Raw genomic sequence first — 25,956 nt, forward strand, 5'->3', positions numbered from 1 at the left:
GCCTCCTAACACAACAGCTATTCTGCAGCCCATGGATCAAGGAGTTATTTCAACTGTCAAGTCTTATTAATTAAGATATAAATTTTGTAAGGCCGTAGCTGCAATAGATAGTGATTCCTCTGATGGATCTGGGCAAAGTAAACTGAAAACCTGTAAAGGATTCACCATTCTAGATGCCATTAAGAATATTCATGATTCATGGAAGATCAAAATATCAACATGAACAGGAGTTTGAAAGAAGTTAATTCAAATCCTCGTGGAAGACTTTGAGGGGTTCAAGACTTAAATGGAGAAAGTAACTGCAGATATAATGGAAATAGCAAGAGAACTAGAATTCTTAATAGAAGTAGAGCCTGAAGATGTGAGCGAATTGCTACAATTTCATGATAAACTTGAATGGCTGAGGAGTTGCTTCATGGAGCAGCAAAGAAAGTAGTTACTTGAGATGGGTTCTACTCTTGGCTAAGATGCTGTGAACATTGTTGAAATGACACCAAAGGATTTAGCAAAGTATATAAACTTAGTTGACAAAGTAGCAGCAGGGTTTTAGAGGATTGACTCCAATTTTGAAAGAAGTTCTACTCTGGGCAAAATGCTATCAAATAACATTGCATGCTACAGAGAAATCTTTCATAAAAGGAAGAGTCAATCAATGTGGGAAAGTTCATTGTTGTCTTATTTTTAAAAAATTACCACAGTCATCACAGCTTTCACCAATCACCACCCTGATCAGTCAGCAGCCATCAACATCAAGGCAACATCAAGGCAACATCTTCCACCAGCAAAAAGATACGACTCACTAAAACCTCTGATTGTTGGTTAGCATTTTTAAAGCAATATTTTAAAATTAAGGTGTGTATATATTCTTTAGACATAATGTTCTTGCACATTTAATAGACCACAGTATAGTGTAAACATAACTTTTATATGCACTGGGAAACCAAAACATTCATGTGATTTGTTCTATTGTGATACTCGCTTCATTGCAGTGGTCTGGAACCAAACCCACAATATCTTTGAGATATGCTTTTACTTGAAGGACTAATATTTTCATATTATCAGGGCCTCATTCCATACCTCAGTGACCAAGGATAGCCACTGGGACCCAGGCTGAGTCAATCACAGCATCCCGTCACTGACCACAGGGACAGCCACCAAAATGACGTTTAACTTCTTCCCCCACACCAATATCTAATTTGAGCTGGTATAAAAGACACCATTCTCTCTCTTGCCAAAAGATGTAAGAATGCATCCCTATAGATGTCCAAAGGCTTGATCCCAGGTCCTGTAGAGAAGCTGACCTTAGAGAATGGTGTGGCTATAGTAAGAGAAGTAGGCAAGGGAAAGGAGAGAGTGACCTTTCGGGTCTGAAGTTTCTGAACCCAGGCATTCCTGAGCCCATCTCTACTAAAAATACGAAAATTAGCTAGGCATGGTGGCATGCACCTGTGGTCCCAGCTACTCGGGAGGCTGGTGCTGAAGAATCTCTTGAACCTGGGAGGCGGAGGCTCCAGTGAGCCAAGATCGTGCCACCGCACTCCAGCCTGGGTGACAGAGCAAGACTCTGTCTCAAAAAAACAAACAAATTTTATGAAAAAATATGTTCTTAGTGCCCATCAATCAACACACCAATTAGGATAAGTTGGAGCTGGCCTAAAATAATGATTACAATGAAAAAAAAAATCTTCTTATGGGATGAGATCCTCACTAGGTGGATAGTAGAATGGATTCCACATTGGCAAAATGTGTCAAGGACCTCATTTGTGCTCTAAAAGAATTCCTTTTTTATCAGCCTTAAGTGATCAGTTTACTCCTCTCCTTCCCATTCCCAATTAAAATGAGTTTTGGAAACTACTCTTTTACTAGAACAAAAAAGGGGAGAATTTCTCTGTTTCTTATTGACCCTCTTGTGTAGATACATACATCTCCACATATATAGGAATTCACTCAGAAAAATCAGCATTATGTCCAATAACATAAGCATGAGAAGGACAAGAGGAAAGGACACTGAATGGATAAGAAAAGGACTCAGAGATTAAACAAAAGAAAAACAGTGATTTAGATGAAGCGCCCTGTGCTCAAGGTGCGTGGAAATAAGCAGCTCAGATTGGAAAGATCTCTATAACCACATGCTCCGCACCCAGTGGTGATTACCTCAGGGCAGACGTTGCCTTTCTTGCTGTATCCCTATCACTGATTGCAGGTCCGTGCCTTAATAAACATTTGTGCAAACAATGTTGAGTAATGGTGAACTTGTTTGTGTGACAGCTGCCCTTCCATTTTAATCAGTAATCAGTGTGTGAGGTGGTGGTTGCTAGCTAGAACAAGGTGTTTTCAAACTGTACTTTTCATCTCTGCAGTCATAGCTCTCCTTCTTGAGGGAGGACTGGCCACTGAGTCCTTCATGCCTTCTGGACCCGATTAAGCATTTCTATCATGTCATTGAGGAGCATTTTATTGCTCTCAGTTACTAACTCCAAACTCCTTGAGGGCAAGGAAACCTGCCTGATTTATTTATTCTACCCAGCAAGTGCCAGATGCATGGTCTCATTAAATTTTTTGAAAGAATGAGTGCCTATCACATATTAACACAGACTTCTGATAAGCCAGAGAGCTCACATGAAAACAAATTAATTAGAAACTTCTGCAACCTGATGCAGAGGTTCTCAAACTTTGTGGTGCATTGGAATCACCTGGGAGCTTTTAAAAAATGCCACTGTCACCAGGTGTGGTAGCTCGCACCTGTAATCCCAACACGTTGGGAGGTAAAGGTGTGAGAATTGCTTGATCCCAGGAGTTTGAGACTAGCCTGGACAATAGGGCGAGACCCTGTCTCTACAAAAAATTTAGAACTTAGATGGGCCTGGACCCAGCTACTCAGGAGGCTGAGGTGGAAGGATCACTTGAGCCCAGGAGTTTAAAGCTACAGTGACCCCTGATCATTCCACTGCACTTCAGCCTGGATGACAGAGACCTTGTCTTTAAAAAAAAAAAAGTCACTGCTCAGGCCACACCAGACCAACCAAATAAGAAAATAAGAAACTTCAGGGAAAGGGACAGATGTCAGATCAGACCCTTCAGGTTGTTCCAAAATGTAGCCAAGTTTGATAAGCAGTGTCTAGGCAGGTGCTTCTCAAATATTAATGTGCATACGAAACACCTGGGGGATGTTTTACAATTTAAATTCTGATTCCCTGAGGTCTGGGGCGAGGCTGAGGATTCTGGAGGCTCCACAGGCTTCTGGGTGATCCTAATAATGGTGCATCTGGTCTCTAAGGGACAGTTAGGCTCCTTGAGATTCTGAGCAGACTCCCAGGCCATGATAATGATGTACTGCTGGTCTCTAATGACAGTAGGTGACTCAGGGAAGCAAGCCTGGGTCACAGGTCTTTTTTTTTTTTTTTTTTTTTTTTTTTTTTCCTGCATCAGCCAGGATGGCTCCACTTTCATCTGTTTCATTCGTTGCTATTCTGCATAAAATCTCACTGTGGTGGGGAATGTGACCAGCACTGCCCTTGTGATAAGTGCAAGAAGAGGAGAGAATGGGAGTAGCGAAAAGCCAGATGACTCGCTGGGCTTCTCTTAGGCCACAGCAGTCCTCCGCGGCTGCACCAAGGAGCTGGTTGCCTCCTGGTGCTCAGGTGCAGAAATGCGCCTTTCTTTCCCCTCTCTGAAGCGGTGCCCACCTTCATGTTCATTACAAGGCCCTGAGCCTCTCTTAAGAAGACCCTAAGTGAGCACACGCAATCTCCGCTGCCCTGGGAGTGGGGAACGGAGCTCAGGGACCCCAGGGCTTTCCCTGCGCCTGAGGGATTTACTTATTGTGCTGAAGAAGGGCAGGAGGGGAAAACAAAACAAAACAAAAAGGGGGAAAACAACAGCAAAACTTAGGCAGCGGAGCAGCAGGAATAGCAGCCTTCCATGTTTCCCGAGTGTTGGGAAGAACATCCAAGTCCCAGCCCGGAGCGGCCTCCGCAGAGGCGCCAGGGTGCAGGGGCGGCGGGCGGCCGCACTTACCATGACTGTGGCCGCGGCCGCGGCTGCCTGGGCGGCCACCGCAGCTTGGTTGGCTTGGTGCTGCGCAGCTTTGATTTTGGCCTGCAAGTGTGCAGGAGGGTGAAAATATTTGCATTTCTCCCTCATGCAACGCCCCTTTATGTAATCCATACAAACGGTTACGGTGTTGTCACTTGTGTCGATCATGGTGCTGTCTGCGGGGTGTGCAAAGCGGCAGTCGGTCTCTCCCCGGGCACAGTTTCCTCGCTGGAACTCCCTGCATACCTAAGACAGGGAATAAGAGCCGCGCTGCAGAGGCAAGCCTGAGCCCAGGCGCCCCTGCGGCCCCGGCCACCGCGGGAGGAGCGGAGGCTGCCTCGCTTTCCATGGTGGCTCTTGTACCACTGATAAGAAAAGACTGATTATCCAGAACCCAGGTAACCACAATCTCTGAGACACTCATTTGAGTTTTGTTTTACCCCCTTTTCTAGGGTGAAAATCTATATTGAGAAAATAATCCGAAATCTGCCGTTCAGCTAAAATAACAAAGGAAAAGCAACAAGGCCTCCACTGTCCCTGAGTGGCATATTATGCGGCTATCTATCTATCTGTCTGTCTCTCCATCCATCCATGTATCTATCATCTGTCATCTATTTATCCATGCATCCATTCCTTCATCTATCATCTACCATCAATCAATCTATCCAATCATCTATCCGTCTGTTCATTCATCCATCATCTATTACCTATCATTTATCAATCTATCCATCTATTATCTATTATTCATCTATCCATCCACCCATCCATCTATCCATCCATCCATCCATTATCTGTTAATTGATCATTATTTTAATGGTAAAAACTGCAATTACTAATGTTATCTACCATTTATCTACCTACCATCCATCCATCCATCCATCATCTGTCCATCCAGCCATCATCTATCATCTACTTATCCATCTAAAATCTATCAATTAATTAATCATCTATCTAATCTAGTTACCTATGTATATATACCTGCTTACCTACCAATAATCTATTATCTACCAATCACCTATAATCTATCTACCTCTCTCTATATCTTCAATCTCCTACTTGGATGACAATTCTGAGAATGCTATAGGTTTTTTTGTGTGTGTGGAGGGATAATTTCACCATCGATCAAGCTACCAGCTGTACAAAAAGAATCAGGGAAAATGACGACAAACATGTTCCTCCTCTCTCTGAGGAGGTGGGGTGGGGTGAATCTGAACACTCCTGTTTCCCACTCCTTCTCTCCTGCTCTACAAAGATAACATAATCATAAATCAGAAGAACAATATCTAAGACACCAAAATTTTCATTTTTAAGGTCACTATACTATTTTTGACAGCACAGAAAAGAAAAAGACAAAAAAGGAGAGAAATATGGCAAGAGATATAGAGAAAGAAAGAAATGGAGGGAAATAGTTTATTTTTAAAATTCTTTAATGCTAAATTATCCTGAAATCTCAAGTAACTAGGATTCTCCATCCCCTGAGAATTCTGGTGGATCAAGATTTTACTGTATGAAAAAATATTTCTTTAGAATTTGAAGAGTATTCTTAATTATGCCCTGAATATAGATAACATGAAATTGCATAAATAACATATGCATATTGCTTGTATAATTCTTCTCTGCTTATAAATATTAGCAGGAAATAATTATGAGTAGAATTGTAAGTTATTTCTTTTTAGGCTCCAATTCCAAAGTGGATATGTAAGTGATCATCATGTTGCTCATTAGTGATGTTATATGAAGGGCCCCTGACATGAAATTCAAGTATTGTGAATGTCAGACAAACTTAGGAAATACTGTTTCACTGACCAGTTACCAGGCCAGGTTGAAGGTAAACAGCATGAATCACCAGATTGTTAATTGTTTCCTCCTACTTGGATATTAGCCAACATTCTATCTTTAGTTCATAAAATGCACAAAATAAAAAATCACTAAGATGTTCCCACAGATTCTAAGCAAGCCTTCCTCCATCAGTGGAATGACTTCTGTCTGATAGCATCATAGGTGTGGACCAGCCCTCAAGCTCCTACCAAGGTGCTCTGTGTGCAGCTGACTTAATTCCTGGTTTGAAATGAACCAAAAGTTGCTCTGCTAAAATCACTGTGATTCATTTTTACACGTCTTTGTCTACCAGCCCTGTTGGGAAGAACTATTTGTTCCCAATTCCGCTGATTTAATTTGTTTTCTAAAATACAGTCACATACTGAACACAAAAGCTCCGTGGGTCCAGCAGGTGGAGCCCAAAACACTTTTCCAGTCCTGTAAAAGGTCTATTCAGTAATTGACAAGGATAGGCTGGATCTTTTCAAAATAGTAACAATTAGAGTTTCATTCTCTTCATCTGGGCATCCAGATGGAAACTAAATTAAAAAATAAATATCTTATAAAATATTTGCAGTTTGAAATTCTGAGTTTTAAAACTTTCACAGGTTATTAGGCAGCCACATTTTATTGCCCTCAACGTTTATTGGGTTAATATTTAAACAAATGCACATTGAAAGAACATTCTCTAATAATCCCACTAACAGAAAGCACTGTGTATTTACGTCCTAACCGGATGCGTCACCTAACACCTTTAATCAGTAATGAAATTAAAGGAGCTCTCTGAAAAATCTATGAGAATCTTTATACACCCTTATAAAATGCTGTAGTGAATATCACAGGGATATAGCAGTAAGATAGATAGATGAGTTCTATAGCTCTGATTAAAGAGAAATTTTACCTAACAAAGTATAGGAGGTTTGGTTTGATTCATAACTTAAGAATGTTTTTTATACATAGGAACTTGTTTTCTTGAATGTTATAGAACAATTGAGGTTAAAGAAAAATCTCAATTAATAATGAAATTTACGGGCCGGGCGTGGTGGCTCATGCCTGTAATCCCAGCACTTTGGGAGGCCGAGGCTGGTGGATCACCTGAGATTGGGAGTTCGAGACCAGCCTGACCAACATGGAGAAACCCTGTCTCTACTAAAAATACAAAATTGGCCAAGGGTGGTGGCACATGCCTGTAATCCCAGCTACTTGGGAGGCTGAGGCAGGAGAATCACTTGAACCCGGGCAGAGGAGGTTGTGGTGAGCCGAGATTGGGCCATTGCACTCCAGCCTGGGCAACAAGAGCAAAACTCTGTCTCAAAACAAAACAAAACAAAAAACTAAATTTACTTATCCTCCAATTTCCCCTGTTTAGCAACAACACAATCAGAACTAATATTCTAGAACATACTAGAGCAGCCATGCTTGTTCTTGAGATATTGAAATATGATCATACCAGCTGGTAAATTGGTGTAGTCCTACTTCCTCCCACCACTCTCCCTGAGTGTCCTTGGCTGCCCTGGTTGCTGGGCTCCTGGCCCACCAGTTTCCAGAACTTTCCAGGGTCTTACAAGAGTTAGATCTTGACATGAGGAGGCCTTCAGGACCTGGAGCCATCTCTATAGGCTGCATCATGATTGAGTCACTGTTCCATTGATTGTTTAATATTTTTCCCTTAAACGCATATTCCATGCAGCTGATTTTTGTGTTAAAACTAGTCTTTTCCATAGACTAATTTCCTTTATACTTGGCCTTAACTTCAAACCATAGAGTTATAAATGCATGGGTTTTAGGTGAGAGTTTGTGTGTGTGTGTGTTTACATGGCTGTTTTGCAGGACTGAATGAATATCTTACAAGCAATCACTTATACAGAAGTATACTTCTACCACAAATGCATCTCAAAACACAAATAGAATTGAAGTACCTCCAGTTTGTCAGTCCTGAGAAGTTTCTGAGTTGCAGTTGAGCCCGGGACAGTGACCGGCGGACTTCCGGGAACAATAACAGGCGTGGTGGGCAGAATTTCCGTTGGGACTAACCCAACTCCGGGGGTTACAGGTGCTAGGTAAGGAGCAAAGCTAATAGCCGTATTTGTCCCTATCGCGGGACCTACAGGAAAAGTGGGCTGTTAAAGGAAGACAACACAAGAGAAAGAGTTCTTTAGAATAAAACTTTAAAAAATTACCAGGAAATGTCATTTGAGCAAAATGTATTCATCATATACTCTTTGTGTTAGTTGTATAGCTCAATGCTGACCTGTAATAAAAATGAAATCTATGTAGATCCTCTCTTCCCCAAAGCATACAGAAATGTGAGAGAACATCATAAAAAACCTCTAGTTACAGGAACTAGATTAAGCTTTTGTCCCTATGAGGTGTTCTCAACAAAAGAAAATAATTTCAACTCCAATTACTCAACATTCCAAACTATTAAATGTTATAACACTGAGGTAGTAAAAGCTATAGAATACCGACTAATAATCTTTGATTTACTCTACATGTTTCTCAAAGGGAGAGGAGTCACGAAACCCTTTGATTACAGGCTGATTTTCAAGTTGGCCAAGTCTATGCATTCTCAAACAGTGGGGTTACTTGCAATTTTATTTTGCCCAGACTTATCAGTATGTTTCCATATTCCATCACTAGCATGTATATTCCCAAAATTCAAATGTAGTTTTCAAATAAACTTACAATTTTTTGCCCTAGTTCAACTACATCTAGATCTAGTCAGTCTTTCCTTCCTGAAACGTTTTCTGGAAGAGTTTTTTAATCAAACAATTTTTTGATTGGCCGTTAAAAGTTGGTTTGGTTTTCTAGGTCACAAAATCAACACAGCAGTGATAAGAGCATACAGAACCTTATTAAATTTGTTCTCTGACCCTATATTCCTCATCTAGGAAAAAGAAGAAATATGCTAGTGGGTTGATGTGATGATTATTTTTAAAAGCTCCACCTAATAATATGTAAATAATTCTGCCTTTTAGAAAGGAAATAATGTACATTTAAGAGAACAAACCTTGTTAAGTAATTTAAAATGCTAAAGATTTTTCTTAGAATAAATTGTGCACCAAATTGGACCTGAATGCTTCTTTTCGTTTGTTTGGTTGGTTAATTATAGATGATTTTTAACCTATTTGATTTCAGATATTTGCAATTACATATTAATGCAATTTTTTTAACACTGAACTTTACTGTTGCTTGTCACACTTTTAACATTGAACTATGCTGTGTCATGCTTGTTCTCTGTTTCTACATTGTGGGTGACATTCTTGTCTATGACTCTGGATGAATTGTTTAACATATGGGAAAAATAACAACCTACGTTTAGTAAACATATTTTTTCTTCATAGCAGTAACAGAAAAATATTTCTTATGAAAAGTCATGATAGAAAAGAGTAAATTATTGATAGTTTGTGCAGGCATTTATCAGATAGGCAGGAGAGCCTATTTTCAAAGTGGCTAGAAGGGGTAGTTATAGTGGTCTTAGCAGGGTCCTGGCTCAGTACTCCCACAAGGAGCTCTTAGATCTTTATGGCTTGGACGTAAAATCCACTTTGGGAGAAAGTTGCAACGTGAAGTCTGAATGTGGGAAATAGATGGCAGTTAGGATTTTTTTCTTCCTTGACTGTCAACAAACATTTATATGTATATGTTACTCACTGAGTCATAATTATAGAAAGTTATGATTTTCACTAACTGTAGTTTTATAATTTAGTACTACTGGAGAAAAAGCCAAGTGATTTAAATGGTCTAAGGACTATGTAATGTTAGGATTTTTAAAAAGAATCGATTCTGAAAGGTCATAAATCACAGCACATCAGTGATTCAGTGGACCAGCTCTGTCAGGAATGCCTGGGGGAGATTTTACAAATAGAGAGAAATTCTGACCCAATAGATCTAGGCTGAGACCTTGATATTTGAATTTTAGAAATTTTACTAGATGATCTGATGGGTGGCCAAATTTGGGGACAATTGTCATATGTGAGGAGTGAAAATAGTATTTAAAAACTTGCAGTAAATGTGTAATTTAACCCAGAGACTAATTATCAACATAAACATTTAGATAAAAGAGCCTTCCCCCATACTTCCATTTTCATTTTCTCTGGAAGCAAATTCTTATCCCTCCCAACCCACAGATCATTTGAAGCCAGGGTTAGTGTGGTACCATAAATACGGGTTGTACTTTGCCTTGTCGACAGGATTGAGAACCTCAGAACTCATTTCCCAAAACCATTTGGGTATCGACAAATCTATTCCAATTAGCTAACTTTTGCCTTCAAAAATCTGTTACTTATTCATCTGATTTCATAGTCTAAAATGAAAGTTCCAGTATGTTTTATTGATGATGGCAATAACATAGTTCACAGAGAAATAGTATTATTTTAAAGTAAAACCATAGATTTTAGACTCAGAGAGACCTGAATTCAAATCTAGTGCTCTGACACTACCTTTTAACCTGGGGAGGAAATTAACCTCTCTGGGCTTTCATTTTCTTATCTGCAGTGAGGAAGTGAAACTACTTAGCTGGAAGGGTTGGGCAGAACAAGGTGTTATTGTGCTCCTATTTCCTATGGTCAGAACTCAATAAAAAGCAGCTCTCATTACTACTGTAAAAATCAATGTTGATCAAGGTTTTTTGGCCTCAAATTATCTAACAGTTCTACAAGAGGGATGTAATGAGCATAGCAGTACAGTAAGGGTATGAAAGTGAGTAAAATTATAGCAAAAATTTTCTCTTTCCTTTTGAAATGTGGACTGAAAAAAATATTTTCTGTTACATGAAACTGAAAGTTGCAAGTTCACAGGCCTTACGAAGACAAACACAGTAGGATATGTTCCTTTTTGATGTAGCGTGTTGTTCATTGAAGTTGATTAGTTAAAAAATATAGTTATGGTGATTTGCAGAGAGGCTCACTCCGTGTTAATATTATTGTGGATAATAATGCTTTACATCTGTGAAAGGTTCTGGTCGTTCTCAAGGCATTCTCACACTTGTCTTCTTTAATCTTCTCAAATCCATGAGAAGTGCGGCAGCAAGAATTGCCCAGCCTTCCAGGTGAAAACAATTTAGAGGAGAGCCACTAAATGGATAACCCAAGGTCAATGCTGCAAGGCAAAGTCAAGGCAGAACACCCGGGACTCCTGGCCCCTAGTCTGAGGCCGTGTCCACCCTTTTGCGATTACTAGATTTTGTTGGTTACTTCTTAAAACAAAAGAGGAAAAACAGCCCCCTCCAAATCAGTTGCCCGTATGTTTCTGGAGCGAATGCAGAGAGCGTTGGTGGAGAGTTGCACAGGAACGCGTCCCACAGTCAGCCTGGGCCTTCTACAGACAGGAGGTGTGGGGCCTGCTGCCTTGGAAAAGTGGTTCTCAGATCCTGAATTCAAATTAAACTCCCGAGGTAGAATCTCGGCCAAAAACGGATCCCGGTGTCTGAGTTTGGTTCTCAGCCGGCGGCTGAGAAAAGAGAAGGGCAGCACCTTCCAATGATTCTGTTCCTGGAAGCGTACCAACTACAGCTTGGGAGAATTAGCCCTGCAGTTTCTGCAGAAGTGCTGTTGCCAGGCTGTCTGAGACAGGATCCATTTGGTCCACGTCATCTCTCAGCTCAAAGCCACAGCTAAAGAGGCCAGAGGACAAGATTCGCGGGAAGCCTTTTTGAAGAAAATCGCTTCTGAAATGCTGGTCTTGCGATTTCCTGCCCCTGTTCTCCACTCCTTCTTCCTGTGTTTCTCTCTGCAGTCTTCCATGCCCTGCTTTCCTTTCCAGGACATCAGGTCCAGGTTCAAAGATGACGAACACACCCACACACACACACAACACACTGAACTACACAATACATACTCATACACATAACACACACTCATACACACTCACAACACACTCCCATACACTCACAACACACGTACACTCACACACAACATGCTCATATACACAACACATACTCATACAACACTCCCATACACTCACACATACACATGGACACACACACTCAAAACACACCCACAGACACACCACATGCACACTTGTATACTCGAAACACAACACACTCATGTACATCACATATACACACTATACACTCAGATACACATATACTCATGTATACTCACATACTCAAAACATGTACACAACACACACACTTGTACTCTCACACAACACATACACTTACAACACACTCATGTACACTCACATACAATCACAACACACCCACATCACACACAACACACAAACACTCGTACACACACAACACATGTACACTCATACACTCACAACATACAACACACACAACACAGACACAACACACCTACACCTCCCACACACATACAAAACACTCATGTACACTCACAACACACAAAACACTCATGTACACTCACACCCACATACACTCTCACAACACACATACACACTCATGTACACTCACATATACTCACTACACACAATACACATACACTCACACAAGCACACTCATGTAAACATAGCAGTCACATACACACACTCATGTACACTCATATACACTTGGACACAACAGTCACATACACTTGCATACACTCAATACACAACACCCTTGTACACTGACATACATGCACTCACAACACACATGTTCACACCCAACACTCGTACACTCACACAATACACACACAACACACTTGTACCCTCACACACTATACACTCACATAAAATAACACACTCGTGTACACACACAACACACTCATGTACACACAAAACACATGTACACTCACAATACACCACACATGTACACATATACACTACACACACACACAACACACGTACACTCACACTGTATACACTCAACACACTAATATACACTCACAATACACTCACGTACACAAATACATGCAGTACACACATACATCCACAATGCACTGATGTACACTCATACACACTATACACATACAACACATGTACACTCACATACACACACCAAGACACATTCATGTACACTCATACACATACACCCACAACACACAATACTCAGGTACACTCACACACAACACACATATGATCATACATACACTCACACAAAACACACTGATGTACACTCATACACTCATTCACATATGTTCATACACACAATATCCTCATGTACACTTACACTATAACATGCTACACACAGCACTCAACACTCACTACACACAACATACTCATGTACTCTCACACTCATAACACATTATACACACAGGACACTCATGCACACAACAAACTCATGTACAGTCACATATACTCACAACACACTCATACACCACACGTAATATATTCACTACACACAACACACAATACACATGCAACACACACTACAGACAACACACATGCACTCACAACACACTTGCACACATTTATACACTCACTACACACCTGTATGCACACATATACACACTTGCACACACTACACACTCACACGTACTCACAACACACTCTCATGCACACATGCACATTCTTTGCTATTTTGTAGCAGCAACGGGGCTTAGCCAAGGGTAATGGCCAAGTGGCTTGAGGTATTTCATGGCTCAAAAGTCCAGTCAATAGGCAAGAATGCCATCGTCCCACTCTTCTAGAATGTGTCTGCTTTAAAGGGTAGGTGCCTGGCACTCACACTAAAAGGCTGACACATGGCGTCTCCTAAGCCTCCTCCCTCTACTGCCAGAAGCAGCTCCAGTGGGCACAAGACTCTAGCAAGACTTGTCCCTTTGGGGTTCTTCCATCTCCATCCTCCGAAAGGTAGCTCACACTTGCTTCTTTATCTTGAGTGCGCATATGAAGGCTGTGCACGCTCTGGGAAGGGAAGGGGGAAGAATTCCTGTCCTCTCCTATCAGGAATTGGGGAGAGAAAAGCTGTTAGGAGGAATAAATGAAGGGGACTTTTCAAACATTGTGGATTTGAGACAGAAGGGTTGTAAGGGGAGAGAATGCCTTGAATTTTCATTCCCTTAATAAATATTTATTGGTGCAGACATGGTGCCAGAACACTGCGTACATTGATTGAACTGAAGCCCTAGTAAGAAAGAAGAAAACAAACAAAATTACAGTTCGTTTGTATGGATAAGCAGAAAAGGAGGAGGGCTCGCTGGTAGAGAATGCTGGGGGTTGCATGTGGGTTGCAGGGGTGGACCTGGAGTCCTTATGAATGAGGTGATCAATGTGTGAAAAGCACTAGGACATGGGCAGGCCAGCAAAGGCAGAGGCTGGGACATGCACGAGCTGTGCATGTTCACCCAGCAATGTAGGCAGGGTCATGACCAGATCATAGAAGCCATAGGTCATGATCAAGGTCAGAGTTTCGGCTTTGTCCCAGTAAGATGGGAAAGCATGGAGGGGCACATAAGGGAGTGATAGGATGCTGTTTATGTTTTAAAAAGATTCCTCTGGTTGTTGTCTATGGGATATAACAGAGTAAGGCAAGAGTGGATATTGATAGATTAGGAAGTAAATGCTTTTATGATATTGTGATAAAAGGTTGATGGTGGCTCAGATGAGGGAACTGAGATGTAGGGGAGTGGATAGGGTTCAGGGCAGATATGACAGGACTTGCTGATGAACTGGATGTCAGTGAGTCACCTATACTCTACTGGGTCACTAATTCATTTCTGAGACTGAATTAATTTGTTTATAGAGTTGATCATTTTGAAACATGTCACAGTTTTTATTCTAATACTTCCAGTGATTTCAGGAAAGAGTCTGCTAGGTTTTGGTTTTAGATTGCCAGTTGAGAGTACCATTTATTAAAATGGGAAGAATTTGATTTTGAACGTGTCAAGTTCCTTTAAGAAATTTAAAGGTGAGACCAGTAGAAAGGTGGATATATAAGCCTGGAGCTTAGAGGAGAGATTGGGCTGGATAAATACATTTGGGGGTCCTCAGTCTGTAGATGATTGACAGATTCAGGAATGGATGAGACCACCAAGGGAGAGGGTAGATGGAAAGAAATATGCAGCTCTTGGAACCTCAACATACAGAAGAGGAACATGGTGGGCAAAGGAGATGGAGTGTTTAACAAAGGAGAGATTGGTTACATGACTTGAGTACTGCTGAGAGGTAAAATAAATTGTCTTAGTCTATTCTGGCTGCTTATAACAAAATACCATAAACTGGGTGGCTTATAAACAACAGAACTGAATTTCTCACAGTTTTGGAAGTTGGAAGGCCCCAGATCAAGGTGCCGGCAGAGCTGATGTCTGATGAGGACCAGCTCCCTAGTTCATAGACAGTGCCTTCTTGCTGTGTCCACACATGGCGGGAGGGTGAGGGGTCTCTCCCATGTCTCTTCTTATAAGAGCACTGATTCCATTCATGAGGGCTCCACCCTCAGGATCTAATTGCCTCCCATATGCCCTTGGAGGTTAGGATTCAACGTGAATTTTGGTGGGACACAAACATTCAGACCATAGCAACAATAAGGCAAAAAGTGACCATTGGTTTGGTAATATGGAGGACACTGCTGAGAGATTGCAGGGGAATGGGTTCAGGAGTGGACAGAAGAAGGAGGGAATGGAAGAAATATCCACAGTGCTGTAAAGAAGCTTCGTTCATGAGACCTAAAATGGAATGATACTTGAGACTCTCTTTATCAATTGACTTGTCTTATGCAGTTTTTGCATCTATTATTTTCCGCTAACTGCTGTAAACAGCTTCAAATTACTATAAACCCATTGGCTTAGAACAACACACATTTATCCCTTTACAGTCCTGGAGACCAGAAGTTCCAAGTTGGTTTCACTGGGCCAAAATCAAGGTGTTGGCAAGACCTGCGCTCCCTCCAGAGGCTCTAGGGGAGAATCCATTTCTTGACTCTTCCATCTTCTGGTGGTTGATGGCGTTCCTCTGCTTGTGGCCACATCACTCCAATCTGCCTCTGTGGTCACATTGCCTTGCTCTTCTTCTGTCGGAGCTAACTCTCCCTCTCTCTTATATAAGTGTCTCTTATAAGGATGCTTGTAATTGCATTCAATCCAGGAGGTTCTCCCCATCTCAAGATTCTTAACTTAATCCCATCTGCCAAGCCCCTGATTCCATATAAGGTGACATTTATAGGTTCCAGGTACCTCTGAGAGCCATTATGCAGCCACCTATACTCTACTAGGTCACTAATTCATTTCTGAGACTGAATTAATTTGTTTGTGGAGTTGATAATTTTTAAATGTCACAGTTTTTATTCTAATACTTCCAGTGATTTAAAAACCTCTATTAAAATATTTAAGTGTAATATTCCTTTTTCATAGAGAAATGGTGATTATGAACTTCTAATTAATATTCGAGGCAATAATAAACATAACTTTCAAAAAAAGTTCAACTAATAGCTAACAGCAGGGATGGGATTCTCTTGTTAACACTGCCACGAGTGAGTGCCAGGGTCAGCCTTATTAATTCTAAATAGGATGTGTATGAGTCAAGTAAGTGAGACACATAATGTGGCATTATTATGTTGACCTTGCTGGCTCTAAATTTATTGCTGTAGACATTATTTAATATGTAAAACTAAATTATTTTAGCATTTAGGTAATTTAATAAAATAGTTATATGTGTGTATCAATAAAGAGAGAACCATAAATTATACATGTGTGTAGTTTAAACAGAACCACTTAAATGCCTACTTTGGGGATTCAATATGTTCAGAACTCTATCTGCATCTAGTCCTTCATCTGGGTGAATTCTTACTCACCCTTTACGAGAGGCTTGAGACTTCCTCCAGGCAGGCTTTCCTTGTCCAGTCTCGTCATTTCCTGGGCTTGAATCTTACTTTGCCCTTTTCTTGTGTCTGTCTATCCCCAAAAGACTGTATCTTATTTATCCTGGAGCCCTCTGCACCTGGCATTTCTTTCACTCTGGGCAGAGCTGGTTCCTGGCTGTTGCCTCTTATTTCCACAAGTATTTCAAACTCACTGATACATAAATTACTAATTCACACTGTAAATGAACATGTTAAAACTATTTCCATTCTAAGATGGCTGAGATATAGAGTTACTGTTGAAAAGAGTTGGAGTGATACAGATTTCCCAGATATTGATTAGAAATTGTCTTTGCCTCTTATTTCCACAAGTATTTTTCTATTAATTTTTTAAAAGCCTATTTTCCTTCATCTGTTGAGCTTTAAAGCTATTTGGCTTTAATTGTAGCCAAAGTGACAAAGTGGAGAGAGGCCACCCTAGGTCAATGTGGCATCATCCATACCAACACTGTAACCATCTAACTCATCACTGTATAAGATGTACTCACCACTGGATGAAGTGGTGTTCCTGGAAACATAAATTGCATCTGCTGGGCAAGCATTGCTGCTGCAGTTTTTTGCTGAATCAAATTGTTCCTTCCATTAATTTCTAGTTGAGTTTTTAAGTGTGTTGGAGGGTGAAGATACTTGCAGTTCTCTCTCGAACAACGGCCCTGTAAAAACAAGTTTTGGTTTTAGGACTACTGTAAGTAGCTTGCAACTCCAAAGTCAACCATTGAACAATCACGTCTTATATACAAAATCAAGGATCCTGTGTGTGTGTGTGTGTGTGTGTGTGTGTGTGTGTGTGTGTGCATGTTCACGTGTTTGTTGGATAAAAGTGAATCAAACATTACATGATTATCAAGGTTGCTTGAACCTGTTAAGTCTGTTAAGTAGAACAGAAGCTTCCCTTGGATCCATCCTTCCTTCCTTCCTTCCTTCCTTCCTTCCTTCCTTCCTTCCTTCCTTCCTTCCTTCCTTCCTTCCTTCCTTCCTTCCTTCCTTCCTTCCTTCCTTCCTTCCTTCCTTCCTTCCTTCCTTCCTTCCTCCTCCTTCCTTCCTTTCCTTCCTTCCTTTCCTTCCTGTCCTTCCTTCCTTCCTGCTTCCTTCCTTCCTTCCTTCTTCCTTCCTTCTTCCTCTTCCTGTCCATTCACTTCCTTCCTTCCTTCCTCCGTCCTTCCTTCCTTCCTTCCTTCCGTTCTCTTCCCCCTCTTCTCCTTCCTTCCTTCCTCGTTCCTTCCTGTCCTTCCTTCCTTCCTTCCTTCCTTCCTTCCGTCCTCCTTCCCTTCCTTCCTTCTGTCTCCATCCTTCCTGTCCTTCCTTCCTTTCCGTCCTTTTCCTCCTCTTTCCCTTCCTTCCCCTTCCTTCCTTCCTTCCTCCTTCCTTCTCCTGTCCTGTCCTTCTCCTTCCTTCCTTCCGCTTCCTTCCTTCCTCACCCTTCCTTTTCGCCTTCCTTCCTTCCCTTCCTTCCGTCCTGTTTCCCCTTCCCTTCCTTGTCCTTCCTTCCTTCCTTCCTTCTCTTCCTTCCTCTTCCTCTTCCTCCTTCCCTCCCTCTTTCTTTCCTTCCTTCCTTCCTCCTTCCCTCCCTCTTTCCTTCCTTCCTTCTTTTCCTTCCTTCCGTCCTTCCTCCCTTCCGTCCTTCCTCCCTTCCTTCCTTCTTTCTCTCTCTCTCCTTCTTTCTTTTCTTTCTTTCTCTCTCTCTCTCTCCCTCTTTCTTTCTTTCCTTTTCTTTCTTTCTTTCTCTCTCTCTCTCCCCGCCCCTCTTTCTTTTTCTTTTTCTTTCAGATTCTAAACCCTGACAAAAGATTCCAAAGAAGTGTGACTGCTGAAAGAAAGGAAAGGTTCTTCCCCTACACAGTAAGGTACGTGATCAGAAGGGCGTATCTATTGTGGGCTATCAGAAGGAGTCTTTGAACTTGCTATACGCTTGTTTGTACATGCTAGAATGATGTCCAAATATGAATAATTATGTAATAAATTTGTGGAGTAGAGAGTAATAAGAATTTTAAATGTATGTTCCAGATTAGCTGAAGACATTCTTTCTTTCAGCTTATTGATGAAGAGGCAATAATAGTGCAGGGGTGGACATTTCTTGGTGATATACACATAGATGAAATTCTCAGGCTTGAACTCAGATAATCATCTGCAAGTGATTACTTTGCTACACAAAAGCTGTCACTCTATATGTCTGCCTTGCCCTCATGACAGTACTTCCTCCCATGACAGGAGTATCAAATCTGATGTCATGATGTGACACAGTGAAGAGTGTTTATGGCTAAAGTAATATTTGGATGCCAAAGCTGATAAAACAAAGGAAAATAATAATTAGGTAACAGGGTACATAAAACCAGTCTGGAAGGGTAATTGCATATGGCGGTGTTTATACTTAATCCCCAAGTTTTCAAAACTACCAATTGAAAGAATTACACTGATGTGTGAATTGTACAATTTCTGGAGAAAGAAGAGCAAACTGTGAACCAGTTTATCATACTTCCCTAAAGAATTAGTCCATTTGCAGCCAAGAAAAGAGAGTATTGATTTGTTTACCAGATATAAAAATAATTTTAAAAAGCAAGCTTGGGGGATCTGGGGAAATGAATTTGTTTATAGTCATCCTAATTCTAAACATCTGGAGTTCTCACTCTGCTTCCCACTAATTTCATCCACACTTCTGGCAGCTCAGACTTCCTCTCTGGAGTTTGAATCTTCCCCCACTACCATGGAGAAGGGCAGACGTGGGTCCTGTGTTCAGTCCCAGGTGTCTGTGCTAATCAACAAATGCTGTCCTGAGGATCTACTGTTAGCAGCATTAATAGTTGCATCACCCTCTTTGGGGAGGATAACCAGGCAGGTGCCAAGGACACCAAAAGGAATAGGTCCTTGTTTGCTGCTAATAAGAGTCTATAACAATGGGTAATGCCAATATATCTCCTTAGTCTCAAGTTCATATTGCTGATGTTTCATTCAGCTTCCTATGTATACATGGACATTGTAGGGAAAGTATTGGAAAGTTTATTGTAAAGATAGAGGTGAAGTGGATATTAATCTAAATCAAAGCAGTATAGGAATCTCTCTTTTCTCTCTTCATCTGCTTCTTTTGCAAATCGAATCTTTTTAAAATTTTTAATCCTAAATCTCTTTGCTTTGTGACTTGCCAGGGTCCCTCCAGCCCTGTCAACTTGCTTCAGGCATCTCTTACTTTACTTCCTTTTCTTCCTGCCTTTGACAATTGCTTGTCTCTTTGTTTGTTAAAATCAAATCTCCAAGAAAGCATTCAGATTGAGCCAGCTCCTACAAAGTTCATGTGTACCAAGTCTTTGAATTGGCTGCCTTTATATCAGGTGGCCAAATACAATTCTATCTTTTGTGATGTGAGGTGTCCACGAGGATCAAAACATAGCCACAGCCCATCAGCGGGGGTGGAGGAGGGTTACAGAGAATGCATTTCTTGTTCAGAGGATAAGCCACCCCAGGCTTCTCTAACCTCATTCCAATCTCTCTTTAGCCACAAACACTGCTCTTGGAAACTGACACCCAGAAAGGCTCACATATTCAAGGTGCACAGATGGGTCTAATGGAGAGACTTGGGAAAGCAGAATTCCACAAAATGAAGATGGAATTAATGAAATGTCCACATTTCTACCAGTATGGCCATTATATTGTGTTCACTCATATAATTGTCAATTTGATCACTAGTTTTTTAATGTAATGCTCTGTGGCTGCACATACACTTTCAATTTGGCTGGAAAAATACAATTTTCTTATAAATGCTCTTATCTCTTGATAAAACTGGGACTTGTAGGGAACCATATTAAGCTATTTTTCAGCTAATAGAAAGTATTTTACAACACTGAATTAGTAATTTATCAATGAAATCTTTTTTGTGACAATTGCTGTAATTTCCTAGTGTCCTTACTTACATACTTGGAGTAAAGAGTGTTATTGATCACCTACATGCCTAGCAGTTTATATATGGTTATCTCATTTTCTCCTTATAACTGCAATAATGATCCCTATTTTACAAAATAGCAGATGGACTCAGAAGATTAAGGAACTTTCCCAAGGCCATATAACTGGTAAGTGGTAGAACTAGATTTTAAATCCAGACCTACCTGACTTAATTACATCACACTGCCAAGCTATTCATTAGCAATAGTTAAAATCCAGGGAGGATAAAAATTTACCATGATCTTTTGTATAATAATAGGATGCATAACAAGATTTTAAATAAGATATATATATATCTTGTCCATATATATATGTATATACATATATATATATGGATTTGGGAATGGGAAACAATTATTTGCATGGACCTATCTGTTGGTAGGAGGATGGAGGAGTAATCAAGCTCACAGGTTCTGGTCTCATAACTTGGCTCAACCTTTGCTTAGCTGCATGACTTTGAGCAATTACTTGACATTTTTCTTCATCTGTTCAATGAAATAATTATTGTACCTTCTTCTCAGGGCTGTTGTGTGATTAAATGAGTTAACACATACATAAGGCTTAGAAAAATGCCTAGCACATAGTAAGCACTGAGTAAATGTTATTATCAAAAGAAAGAAATGTTTCTATATGATATTTCATTTTTAGTGAGTACAGAATCATATATTTAGTAGTATTTTGACTGGCTCTTTCATTCTTCCACAGAATAAACTTTCACACCAAACATGTTAAAAACTACTTAATTGTACTTATTCAAATATTTTATGTTTAAAATTATTTTCAATTCTACAGGGTATTTGTGTAAGTGTCCACATTTTAAGAGACAGTGCTGAACCCTGGTACAATCTAGTATTAATAGTTTGAAGAATTATGTACCGTGGATGTCTGAGGCACACAAATTCAAATCCAGGGAGACTCTAGGTAACAGAATTTTAGTAAGGGATCCCATAGGATTGTAAAATCCTAATGGAAAAGCTACTGTCAAAATAAAACAAGCTATTTGACACAGTGAACAATTTGTAAGGAAGTTTTTGCTAAGGCATAAGATTTGCCAGGATATGCATCAGTATACAAAAGCTGTTGGTTATCAAAGCAACTTGTCATAGCTGAATGGTACAGGGCAGTGTGCAGAAGCGCAAAGCGTCTTTGTGTATCATTGTGAAACAAAACAGAGGTGTCAAAAATAGTGTCTCCTGATTTTAGTCCAAGAAGTAAAGACAAAAATGTCTGGGAAAAATCTTCCTTGTGCAGCAAGGATTTGTTTTTTGCTTTGTTTTCACTCTTTCTCCCTTTTAGTTCTTGGTAACACACGATTTCTGGAGAGAGAAGGGAAGGAGGGTCCAGTGCCTGGTGCCAGGGACTGGTCCAGCTTCTGTGGGGTGGAGATGGAGATGGAGAGCACCATTGCGAGTGCCTGTGAAGACCCTTCCAGGAACTGGGAGCTAGAAGCCTCAGCTAGGGCCAGTCAGGTGGGTTCACACCAGGGACAAGCTCATGGGTCGCATAAGCCCTCAGGGCCTTTGCTCATCCCATATGGGACATGCCAGGTATGAAACCAGCAAGTGGTCATATACTTCCAGGCTAAGGTCTCATTCATTCTTTCATTCAACAAATATTTCTTGAGATTCTACTATGTGCCAGGCATTGTGCTTAGTGCTAGTTAAACAAAGGTGAGGAAAATCAAGACATGATGTCTCCCTTCATGAAGCTTGCAGTCTTGTGGGGAAGCCAGAGGTTAACAAAACATGTCTAGTTACAAGTTGTGATATGTATTCTAGAGAAGAATGCTGAGAAGGAGTGGTGGGAGAGGGTCAGAATTGAGACCGGGGGTCAGAGGAGATCTCTGGAGAAGTGACATTTAAACTGAGACCTGAAAAATGAGTAGGAACTTGGCAAGGGAGTGAGTGGTGGTCAAAGTGTGTGTGTGTGTGTTTTGCATGTGTATGCATGTATGTTGTAGGTATTGTATGTATTGTGTGTTTCTGTTGTGTGTGCTGTGTGTGTTGTATGTGTGTATGGGGTATGTGTTCATGCTGCATGTGTGTTGTGTGTGGATGTGTGCTCTCTGTGTGTGTATGAGGTGGGTATATTGTGTGTGAACAAGGTGTGTGGTGTGTATGTATGTGTGTGTTGTGTATGTTGTATGTGTGCTGCATGTGTGTGTATTTGTGTATTTGTGTGTGTGTTGTGTGCATGCTGTATGTGTATGTGTGTGTTATGTATATGGTACGTGTGTTGTATGTGTGCATGGGGTGTGTACGTATGTTTTATGTGTATTGTGTGTATTGTGTGTGTATTGTGTGTATTGTGTGTGTATTGTCTGTTGTGTGTGTTTGTGTTGTGTGTGTGCTATGTGTGTGTGTTATATATATGGTAAATGTGTTGTGTGTGTGCATGGGGTGTGTACATATGTTGTATGTGTATTGTGTGTGTGTATTATGTTTATTGTGTGTGTATTGTCTGTTGTATGTGTTTCTGTTGTGCGTGTGCTGTGTGTGTTATATATATGGTACGTGTGTTGTATGTGTGCATGGGGTGTGTGTGCATGTTGTATGTGTATTGTGTGTGTGGTGTGTGTGTGTGTGTGTTGTGGGTGTTGAATGTTCTTCAGAGGAGCATATGCCAGGAGAATGTCCCATCTGGGGGCAGGCAGGCAGCTCTCTAAGGCCAGCGCAGGGAGGGGGTGTGGGGAGGAATACGGGGAGTGAGAAGAGGTGAGGCCGGAAGTAGGAGGCAGAAGCCAGACAATGGGAGACCAGCTAAGGGGTATGAACTTCCTGCTGTTGAAAGTTGTTAAGCAGGAGAATAACAAGATCAGATTTGTGCTACATTTAAATCACACCCGGATTATTATATTTCATATTTCTAATTTTATTATAGTTTATATTGTTTGGAGACCACTTCTTTAAAAACAATAACAGAATTCTGATGGAGTCGATGGGTTTGTGCAGTTTCTACTTCCAAGAATAATCTGTACTCCAGGAATATTTAGGGATGATGGCTAGAATCGAGTCTGAACTTCAAGCTGAATTAAATTTATTAAAATCAGCAACCATGAAAGATTCTAATACAGAATACTCATGTTGATTCTTGACAGGAGGAAGGAAGATGCTAAATAACTGTAATACGTACTTGACAGAACAACAGATTGGCGCTATTGGAATTACATGGCCATTAAATTACATGGCGTGGGACAGAATAAATGCAACTTTGGCTAAGAAAAGACTTCAGAATCAGGTTGCTGTGAGAAAGAAAAGGTATACTTGAAGGATGAGATTTTCTAATGGCTTATTTTAAAACAAGTAATTTTTGGAATCTTTTTCTAGTATGCTCCTAATTGAAAAAAAATCAATTAAAATATGGGCACAATAAAGAAAACATTAATTAGAAGACTATTAAAGAATCTCCCATTAGCCATAGTTTTTGCCCATAGGAATAGCTGTCAGACAACTGCATCCCATTAGTTTTTCATGGGAAAAGCAATGGATTTCTATGATCTACAATTCAGTTAACAGTCCTCAGCCATTTGTGTTCCATTGGAATAATTTGAACTGTGTCTTTACATGGGCTGAGTCATCGACCAGCAGACTCCAACAAAACGTTTTTTGGGGAAAATGATTCTAGTGAAGGGCTGGAATCCCAACCTGATTTTCTGAATTTTGCCTCTTCCAGTGCCACCTTGGCAGCGCTTGCTGCTGTAGGTGCATGATGATATTTTCAAGCAAGCAGGCCAGGCTGCGGAATGGCAAGTGCTGGCCCCTAAGGTTTAAGGGCAGATGGTATGTGCTTTAGATGCAGCCTTCAGGGACACTTTGAGTCCTGGAGCCTGCTTTAGACCCCAAAGCTGGCCATGGAAAATCATGGAAGAGCCTCTGAAATTCCTCTCATTCCACATGGCTGAGGACAGCTTGGTGAAATCCTGAGGTCAAGACAAAGGCTGTTGCTCTGGAGTTACATTTCAGAAGCCTGTTCTGTCTTGCAACCTCTCCTGGAGAAGCAGTGTAAAAAAAAGGGGGGGTTAAGGGAACAGTCTCAGAACCAGACTAATTGGATTTAAAATACGGCGCTGCTGTTCTTGGGCACCTTGGGCAAGTGGGACTTTGTGGCTTCCAGTTGCCATGTCTGTGAAATGGGGCTAAGAATAGTTTCCACCTCATAGACTTTCAATAAGGATTAACAGTTAATGCATATAAAGTGTTTTAACAGTTCCTGGCACATAATAGGCACTCCCTAAGTTTGATCATCATCATCACCATCGTCATTATCATCACTATTATTATTGACGCTTTCTTTTCATAGTAGGTAAAAATACAAGGTATTGAAAACAACTTCTCTAATACTTGCTCCATTTCCTTATCACTGTGCTCCTGTCTGGCCTGTTTACAAGCTCTTTAACCCTTTGCTATTCTCACTCTGTCTGTGCCATCTTTGGTCATTTATCTCTTCAAACAGTCTCAGAACTGTTCTTCTTTGGTATCTCCCCTGCTGAAACTTGCCAGGGCTAATCAACATGGCATGACTTATCTTGAGTTTAAAGCAGCTATGTATTATGGTTGGAAAATCCCAGAATTCTGGCTGTGGCTTCATTCCAAAATGGTTAGATGAACTTTTACAAATAACGTATGATAGTCTGTGCCTCAATTTTCTCACCTGTCAAATAGGAGTGATCCTATTCCCATATCTCAACTCCCTCTGACAGTTGTTAGAGCAGGAGTTGCTCAGGAAGAAACATAAATTGTTATCTATGTTTTTTCCACATCTATTTTCCCCTTGAATGCTCCTAATCTGTAAAAGGGGAAAGCCACATGAACCAACAGTTACAGTACAAAGTGACACCAGGGATGTATGTTGGCAATGGTCCAGGTGTGTTCTGAGAATTATCAGACGTCTACGTGATGAGGCTTGAGGAGATTCAGCAGAAAGTGGCGAATTAAGTCAAAATCAATTAAATCTAGGAAGATTTATTAAGTACCCACAGTGTACACAAATTGGAAGTGAAAAATTTGATCAAACAGACCTCTGTTTTCGTCCTTGTGCCACGTAAGTTGTTCAGCAGATATTTACTAAGTGACTAAGCTGACTGGGTGTATCAGATGTTGCCAGCCTCAGTTTCCCTATAGTTTGAAAACCTCTCAAGATCTTTGAAAGCTGGGAAGCAATAAAGGCTGTGGTTTGAGTGGGTGAGCTGTTTTTTATCAGTCCATCATTTATACAGGTCTCAGTCACATAGGCCAAGGCTGAGTCTAACATTTGGCCTGAACCTCCTCTTCTTCCTCCCAGTACATTTCCAGAAGGATATGGGCAAGTAAAAGTGTAGGGGAATAAAATGGTTATTTACATCAAGGCTTAATTTACGACATTAACTATGAGACTGAAATAGCTCTACTGTAAGGCAAGTGACAGATTAGGCTTTTGGGCTTCTTTTGAATTTAAATAAA

At 40.7% G+C, this 25,956-nt stretch overlaps 1 protein-coding gene across 7 annotated transcripts in view; it reads right to left on the minus strand.

Annotated features, from left to right (window-relative positions):
- Positions 1-25,956, minus strand: part of MBNL2 (muscleblind like splicing regulator 2) — a 176,010-nt gene that overhangs the window by 43,041 nt on the left and 107,013 nt on the right. For all 7 annotated transcript variants that reach the window (XM_030921979.1, XM_010387106.2, XM_010387107.2 and 4 more), the window contains exons 3-5: positions 17,077-17,241; positions 7,773-7,973; positions 4,018-4,281 (exon numbers count right to left, since the gene is read on the minus strand). In XM_030921979.1, coding sequence (XP_030777839.1) covers positions 4,018-4,281; positions 7,773-7,973; positions 17,077-17,241 — 630 coding nt within the window. The remainder of the gene's footprint in view (positions 1-4,017; positions 4,282-7,772; positions 7,974-17,076; positions 17,242-25,956) is intronic.

The sequence above is a fragment of the Rhinopithecus roxellana genome, chromosome 18 (assembly GCF_007565055.1).
Source record: "Rhinopithecus roxellana isolate Shanxi Qingling chromosome 18, ASM756505v1, whole genome shotgun sequence".
Classification (NCBI taxonomy): Eukaryota; Metazoa; Chordata; class Mammalia; order Primates; family Cercopithecidae; genus Rhinopithecus; species Rhinopithecus roxellana.